At 34.5% G+C, this 8557-nt stretch overlaps 1 protein-coding gene across 2 annotated transcripts; it reads right to left on the minus strand.

The window, feature by feature from the left end:
* Nucleotides 1–4816: 4816 nt before the first annotated feature.
* Nucleotides 4817–7843, minus strand: LOC136223333 (protein SOSEKI 5). 2 transcript variants are annotated; one of them, XM_066011265.1, is made up of 4 exons: nt 7441–7836; nt 7150–7219; nt 6236–7069; nt 4817–5272 (listed from the first exon to the last, which is right to left on the minus strand). In XM_066011265.1, exons 1-4 carry the CDS (start codon nt 7670–7672, stop codon nt 5104–5106), a joined length of 1305 nt encoding a protein of 434 aa, XP_065867337.1. In that variant the 5' UTR covers nt 7673–7836; the 3' UTR covers nt 4817–5103. The 2 variants fall into 2 exon arrangements, with proteins under 2 accessions (XP_065867337.1, XP_065867336.1); XM_066011264.1 differs by lacking the exon at nt 4817–5272 and having other exon boundaries at nt 6232–7069; nt 7441–7843.
* Nucleotides 7844–8557: the final 714 nt, after the last annotated feature.

Below are 8557 nucleotides of genomic sequence, written 5' to 3' on the forward strand. Positions count from 1 at the left end.
GGTAATTTATAAAATTACATATCAAATTCTTAGAAAATCTAAGTCACCACTTCAGTGTAATAAGTTTATAATTTGTGATGAGTTTGAATGTGTAAAAATAAAATATAAGACAATGTATAAGTTTATAAATGATGAATGACTTATTTATAACAATAAAAGATGTAGGACTCAACATTAACTTAATATTCATTGCTACTAATATATATAAAAATGCATTCGACTTTCCCATTTTGCCCAGCATCCGCACAATATAGACACCCGCATAGCTCACCATCACAATCACATCGCTCATTGAACACGAGTGTGGACACATAACGTCGACTCATCAAGATCGGTCCTCTTCCCACTCTCCCGCAGCAATCTCACTAGCTTTCCACAGTGATACGTTAGGCAACCACACAAAACGACGTGTCCAGCTGTCATCAACACTCAGGAAACAATGAAATCATTCACATTAAATGGTTCAACTACTCCCATCTTACAAATGGAAGGTTACTTGATGAATGATATGAGCTTAGCCCATTATGCACTAATACATGGACTCAGGGACCACGGCCCAATATTTACAAACTCAAGCAACGGCCCACAACCTAACAAAACGTACACTATAAAAGGAACCCTCGATACCCAATAAAAAGGTCTGATCATTCTCTCTCTCTACATTTACTCTTTCTGTCTTAACTCATTTGACTAACTTGGACGTCGGAGTGTTCCTATGAACCGTTCCCCGTGCAGGTGCAATCAGCACTCTGAAGATCACCCCAAATCCTCACATCTCCGTTATAAAGTAATCATTATTATTAAAATAAAAATGATATATTAACACAATTTATCATTTCAATTTTCACTTATATGAACATTGCATTGAGATATATATAAATACACATCGAGAAGATTCTGAAATTTTATTCAACTTATGTTAAATTTATCTTATATAGTATGATTTTAATTTTTTTAAAAATGCAATCAAAATGGAACTCGTACAAAAATAACATAAAAGCCATTGAACTTTACACTTTGTTACTGTTGGGGGCTAATTAAATTTTTTATGTTTTAACATAGGTTATAATTTTTACTCTATAGTTATTTTATTTTAATTAAATTCATTTTACAATAAAATAAAAAAGTGATAAAAAAAAGAAAATAATGTCAAAAGATTATTATAAAAAGAAAACAAAAATAAAAAAAAAGAAAAAGAAATAATAAAAATCAGGGGCAAATTTGTACCATTTTTCAGTAACCCGTCCAGCAACTTCGACAATGAAAACGGACCCCGAAACAGTAAGATATCAGACAATTATTTTTTTTTTAGAAAGTTCGAGATGCTAGCTTTCCGGAATGTAAAAAACGGAGCTAAAACGAAGCCGGTAGAATTTTTTCAAAGAGAAGCAGTGCTGAAAAATGGGTTTGAATATGTCTACCTATTTGAGGAACGTATTTCACGGCATTACCTCCATTTTTCCAACTCCCAACTCAGCCATTTTCTTTCTTCAACTCATAGGAAGGTAATAGGATCATGGGTAAGAAGTTTAAGGGCCACTAACATGGGATTTGTTACCCAAAATCCTAAAAATAGAGCTCAACTTTTTCATTCCAATCCCCACTCAAAAATCAATCAAACACATAACTCAAATTTTCTCTCAAATCATCTGCCAAAATCGGCCTTTTTATCAATCCTTAGATTCGTAGAAATCGTTCTTTAGCATCTAATTAGTCTAAACAAGGTCTTAATTCCCAGAATTAGTTCTTTAATCTTCCGTTCCTCTGAAAAGCTTCTAATTTTGAGAAACTTCAAATCCGAAATTCTCTTAGTTTAATCAACCAATTTTCAAATCGTTTCTTGCAATCTCTTAGTTAAGTCAGTAAAATCATCACACAATCCTCGGTTCAAGCTTTCTTAGTCTAAATCAAATTTCACCATTGTTATATTCTTCAAAGTTTCAAGCATTTTTCGTGAAACCAAGATCACTGAAACCCCATTTTCGAGTCATTCTTAGTTTACACACCTATTCCAAATCATGTTTAGAAACTTTTTATTGATCTCAATCAATTAAAAAGACCCAGAAACAAGCTTTTGAGTTTTTCATCATTGAAAAATTCATCAAACAACTTTTCTGGTGAGCAGTTTTCCAAATTTTATTTAGAGTTCGTTAGCTGATCATTTTAGCCCAAATTAATTTTAATCTCTTTATTGACATCAATTCTTCAATTCTCAATTTTTATTTCATAAAAAACGACCCCTTATAGCCTTCTTAATCGTCCTTAAAACACCCTCCACGAAACAGAATCAAACTTTTGGTTTTTCAACCATCAAACAATTATTCTGTCACCCCATTTTCAATAATTTATTTCGACTTATTTACTCGATTTTTTCTCGAAATTCCAGTTCTAAATCCTTCCCTTGCACGCTAACTTTAAATACTCGCATTCGTTTCGCTATAATCCGACCTCTACGCTCCCGAAATTGAGCCAGAAAGTCCCAAGAAATCCCTGTTTTGTTCCACAAAGCGCGGTTGATTTATTAGTTTGGTGGTAAATTTCTGTTTAAGTCCCTGAACTCTCTGAATTGCTTCAAATTTACCCAGAATTACCTGGACAACGCAACAGCCCCCGAGCCGATTTTCCAGAGTTCCAATTCTCAATTTCACGCATCCCAACGACATCAAAGAGATCGGTTTAATTTTATTTCATCTCGTACATATTTGTTTTTATGACTTATTTACGTTTCTAGCTTTACACTTATTATTTCTTTTTAAGTTGTAATTTTCATGCTTTATTATTTGTAATACAAAAAAACATTGAAAAATATTTACAAAATCAATAAAAATATAAAAGAAAATTAAAAAATTTATATCTTTTTATTGTTTTATTGCTTTTATTTCTGGTACTTATCTTAAAAATTGTTTTTCCGACTGACCTGTCAAGTAACGTCGGGGTCCAAGACCGTTGTTTTTATTTTCAGTCCTTGTAACGGTCGTCAATCGCTTTTCGTTTAGAATTCAAGTAATTTAGGCGCACTATATTTATTTATTTTATTCAATTACCATTTATTCCTTTGAGAAATAGTTTCTCTGGCACGCCCGCATTATTTTTACCATTTTTAATCCCACAAACACGTATCAAGGTTGAAAATTAGGATATTTCAAAAATATCGCCAACAGTTACATTCGTGGCCACTGAATTTTAACTAACTCAAAATGACCATTAATAACCTCAAAATAAAAATATTCATCAACAGTCATTTTGAGATGTTGATTGAAGTTTTATTGGCCACAAGTGTAACAAGGTGTAAAATTTAATGGGTTTTATGTTACATTTTGAAGTTCAATAGTCTTACCGTAAAAATAGAAAAAGTTCAATAGCTATGAGCGTAATTTACCCAATATTTAAGTACTGACGTCAAAGATTTAAAGGAGTATTTAAGTAACTTAGAAAGTGTTTGTTACTAGTGATAAATATGGTGAAATAGAGATAAAAAAAAAACAATCTAACATTTATCTCATGTTTGTTTTAGAGATAAAGTAGGGGATAATGGACTTATCCCTCAAATATTATACCTAAGGAATGGTGAGATGAACTCCTACAATTTTAATGAGAGTAAAAAATCTTTTTTATCCCTCAAATCAATGTTATTTAGTTTAAGTATGGGCAATATAGTAAAATATATTATTTTTAGGGTGAATTTCAAATAAAACCCATGTGGTTTTATTAATTTTCAGATAAAGGACTGTGGTTTACTTTTTGTCAAAACAATGTTTGAGGTTTTCAACTTTAGCAAAATAAGGACTTTTTCGATTGATACTATTAAAATCACGATTGATGACTTCAAAAATAACATGTTTTAAGAACTACTAATATTTTAAGCAACTTTAATTCTTCAACTTTTTTATTTTGAGATCATTTAAATGATGTTTGGTAAAGAGAGATAAAGTTAATGTTTAGAGAGAGAAAGTTCTAAAAAAGATGATTTTCGAAAATCGAAAATGTAGTTCCATAGAAAATATGACATTGAACAACTTTAATTCTTGAAAATTTTCATTTTCAGATCGTTAAAGATGGTTTTAATAGCATTAATCAAAGTGCGAAACCTCAATCCTCGTTTTGACAAAAAGTAAATCATAGTCCTTTATCTGAAAATTAGTGGAACCACAAGGGTTTTATTTGAAATTTACCCTTATTTTTATCCCTATCCATATCCTACAAAACAAACAACAGCAATAACAACCAAACTTTAGTCTCGAAATGATCTGGCTAACATGAACCGTCATACGAAACCGTGAAATCGAGTCGTGTCATGGACATAAATTCGCTCCCTCCACTCCGCCTTATCCAATATCATATTTTCCTCAATCTCCAATAAACTCATATCACTTTCAATCACCCTCTTCCAAATTTGCTTAGGGTTTCCCCTACCCTCACCATTGTACCCCTCTACCACTCTTCAATTCTTCTAATCGCGTTTTTCGTTTTACATAGTCAAACTACCTTAATCGATTTTCTCTCCTTTTATCCTCAATCCCACAAAATAAACATAGAATAATAAGTATTTTATTTTAATTTTTATCTCAATCTTTTATTCTTAAAATACATATATTTTGTGTGAATAACTCAAAGTCACTTGTTTATTTCCCAAATTGAAGTAAATGACATAAGGCAAACATAAGGCAACATTGGCCGGTGTAAACCACTAATTATTGCAGTAGATACAGAAAACCAGCAAATGGGTTGGCAAATCCCAAAAGGGTTGCCGGAACTGGAAAATCCAAAAGTAGTAACGAGTCCTCACGTGGATGTGCTTAGAGAAAAAGAAAAGCAATGAAGCTAAAAGTAAACGACATTACCAAGGACAAAAGTGTTTTTCCCAAGAGTCAAAAACCCCATCTTAAAAGACTTCAAACACCGAAATTAATGCAAATATAATACCATAATTAGCATTGACCCTAACTAAACCCCTTTTTTAGATTTTCTCAATTCTCAATGTAAGTGCCTACTCTATTCCTTTCTTTTCCTTTCTATTGTCTATGCTCTTTAGTTTTTCTCACTTCCATAATAAGCTACTACTAGTAACTAAATTTACAAGCTAGTTTTATACTTTCCCGTCTCTCATACGGCGTCGTTTTGGAGTGGTTGAACCTCGAATCTCTTGCTACCGGCTTGACTACTACTAATGTTGTTCTCTTTCTTGCTTCCCATCCCCTTTGATTTCCTTGGTATGCACCTTGTTCTTGCTCCCTCTCCTTCCTCCTTTTCTCCCATTTGCAGCTGCACACTCCTGTCAAATTAATCATATAATATTCAGTTTCAATCAATTCTGAATCCAGATTTGGACAGTATGTATATGAAATTATGTTTTTGTCAATTATTGCAGAGTGAGTGAATAAGGAAGTGTAAAAGTACAGGCATTGTTGAGTTTACAATTAGAATACAGCAGAGCATGGGTATGGCTTACTTATTTTCTGCACAAAACAAAATCCGTACAAATCAAACCAAATTACTTACTCTTCTGACACCATATTTCAGGAAAATCATCCCCTTTTTGCAACAAAACAGATCTGCCTGCTTTTCATATCAATTTTTAAACACACAGTTTTGCTTCATATAAAATTTAAAAAGTTCTGTTAAAATCAAATATTAGTGTTTTAGTCAGGGGCTTAGAATGCATTTTGCTTTCTTGTTTTTCACCTTCTTAGAGATCATAGGTTATTTCTTGGGGATTAAGTATAAATTTGCCCTTATCATCGTTTTTTAGAATATGCAGATTTATCTTAAGATACGAAATTAAGTAATTTTGTCTCTTAACTTTGCAAACAAGATCAATTTTATTTTTATCTAACAAACAAACTGTTAATCGTTATTTAATTGTCAAATTGGATATTTCCTAATACAGTTACAAACAATCTACCAAATTCTTAATATTTAGATATGTCAGATACAAGTTGTTATTAATCAAAATGCATAAAACTACTTCAATTTGTTGACAAATATTAGTTCATTAAACTTTCTATCGAAGGATGAATCCCTACCATAGAGTTCTATTAAACCTAGATCTAATGATGAATAACCAAATCCTACATAGTCATTAACTTCGTTTCCACAAAAATAATTTGAGCAAATTTAGACCTTAATACTTCATTTTAATTTTGTAACGTGGATTATATTACTAAAACATACTTATAATTTGTATAGCGATTAACGTATAATTAACAATGAAAATGGCTAAATAATCATCACTCACCGATCTGCATTGTACGAGTTAGACCTCTTGAAAGCGGGTACTTCCTCCCTTTTGGTCTCGATCAAGCTCCCACTAAAATATTCCTTGTCTTCCAATCTTACCCTTGTGAAACTTGAAAAATCTTTCGATGCCCCTCCTCCACGTGGCAGCCTTGCTTTATACTGTCCAATCAACGAGAGCCCTTGCTCCTTCACCGCAGTGGCCCCACAGTCCCTAAATGATATCGATCCACACGAGATTAGTTGCATCAGGACCGTTGATGCCTTTAATCTCCCGCAGTTCTCCACTGTCGGATTCAAACTATCTTCGTTACCGTTCCCGGAGCCCAGTATCAACCGTCCATCTGCCTTCATCAAAGATTCTAAAGTCTCCGGGCTTGAATCCGACGGTGGAGGTGAGATCTCAATTTCTTCTCTACTCCCTTCCTGCTCTGTACTTTTATCTTCCTGCAATTCTTCAATTTCCTCCACTTCCTTCACCGGCCTCCTCCTCCTCCTCTTATCATCAGTCTGAGTCGACGCGTCTGCGGCGAGTTGACGGCGCGAATCGGAAAATGGCTCAGCTTTATAAACCTTGTACTCATTAAGATCGATAGAGCTCCAAGATTGGTTTCTCCGCCGCGTTATCACTGGAAAATCCGATTCCTCACTCGACGATGACTTGTGAGTCTCCGACTGTTTCGGAGACGTCGCCGTTTCAAGTAGGAGGGGTTTGCTAGGGTTTATACAAGGATCGAGAAGCTCAGATCCTTTGAGAACGTACTCGTGGCCGTGTGCTGGGTAGATGAAATCGTTCTCCGTCAAATCGTGCCAAACAAAGCCATTTTTGTAGCCCCTGGTGAGTTAAAAATAAGGATCATTAGAACTGGATTTCAAATGGTACTTAATGATCTTTTTCCCCCAAATAATTCATACCTTTTAGAGGACCAGGAGTAGAGGCTAGCCATGGCTTTACCTCGTAGGATGTTTAAGCGACTGATGACATCTGCAATTGAGAGGAACATTTCAATATTAGGGCATTGATTGATTCAAATTGAAATTTTCTGTTTGGTTACCAGGAAAATGAATCTATATCAATTTTAGCAAATTCCCCCAAATTTTTTTCAGAAAAGAAAACAAAAAGAGGCTAGAAAGTTTCCTTGTTGACATTGTATAGAGAAGAAAAGACAAGACTTTTCTGGAACCCAAAAGAGAAAGAAAGCATACCTCTAAGATAGAGACCTTGAGGGGAAGAGAGTGGGACTTCCATGAAATGGGGATGTTCAAGCTGGCCGTTTCTAGAGAGATAGTAAACAACAGCAACTTTCTTCTGATCAGGGTTTTTGGATTTGGGGTTAACCCATACTTTGTTTCTCTCAGGAGTGTTTTCTCTGTCCTTAAACTTCCTAGGAACCTGAATCAACTCAGCATTTCTTGCTCTGGAATTACTGACAGCCATTTTCTGTATGTCAAAATTGAAAACAAGCAGAAAAAACAAGAAGGGGGGAAACTCGTAGATGACAAGTTTAGAGAAAGCGAAAGGAGAAGAGGGAAATGGAGTTGAAAGAGAGAAGAAAGTGAAGGTTATATATGAGAAAGAAAGAGTGAAGGTGTGAAAGGAGGGAGAGATTTCAAAATGGGGATGCGGCAGACAACAGCTAAACAACAAGAGATATAGAGAGAGGAAATTGTTGATTTGGCTTTGGTAGCTGCAGACTCTGACTTTCGCAGTAATTCCCCCTTTTTTTAACGAGTTACAGTACTAACATACAGGGCTTAACGGTGCCGTTTTATATACAGCATCCTGTGTTTTCATCCTTGTGCTATCATGGTTTTTATTTTGGCTTAATTTTGCATTAGTGCCAAATATTAACTTTATAGTATAATAAAAAAACCGCGTGGCGGATCGCTTGGCAGCTGCTGGGCATGGAGGGATGTTAGGTGTTTCTACCCTTTCCGTTCCTCCTTTTCTGTTACCTTCTCTTCTTGAGGATAGGATTGGGGTCAGTCTTCCTAGACTGATCCCGGGTTAGGTTTTTGTTTGTTTGTTTTTTTTTCTTCCCTTTTTACCAAAAAAAAAAATAAAAAAATAAAAATAAAAATAAAAATAAAAAGTTACAAATAAAAAGTTCAGTCTCTCTTTTAAACACCGAGAGGAGTAGTCTTTCTCCTTGGTGAGAAGTTCTTATAACCCACGATTGCCATGGAATAAGGCCTCTCCAAGCTTTGACTCGGAAGCTTTGTCCGAGTCGGGAGGAAGATTAAGCATTGTCAGTCAAGCAAGGGGCTGATGAGGCTACGATGAACTTTAATGAGTTCTGTATGATCGATCGCTTTCTAACAG

Source organism: Euphorbia lathyris, chromosome 3 (genome assembly GCF_963576675.1).
Source record: "Euphorbia lathyris chromosome 3, ddEupLath1.1, whole genome shotgun sequence".
Classification (NCBI taxonomy): Eukaryota; Viridiplantae; Streptophyta; class Magnoliopsida; order Malpighiales; family Euphorbiaceae; genus Euphorbia; species Euphorbia lathyris.

Excerpts from the sequence above, each read along its gene's own strand:
- LOC136223333 (XM_066011265.1), bottom strand. The coding sequence starts at position 7,672 with ATGGCTGTCAGTAATTCCAGAGCAAGAAATGCTGAGTTGATTCAGGTT. Across the intron at positions 7,070-7,149 it reads TACTCCTGGTCCTCTAAAAG|GGGCTACAAAAATGGCTTTG; the intron begins GTATGAATTATT and ends TTAACTCACCAG. Across the intron at positions 5,273-6,235 it reads AACTCGTACAATGCAGATCG|GAGTGTGCAGCTGCAAATGG; the intron begins GTGAGTGATGAT and ends TTAATTTGACAG.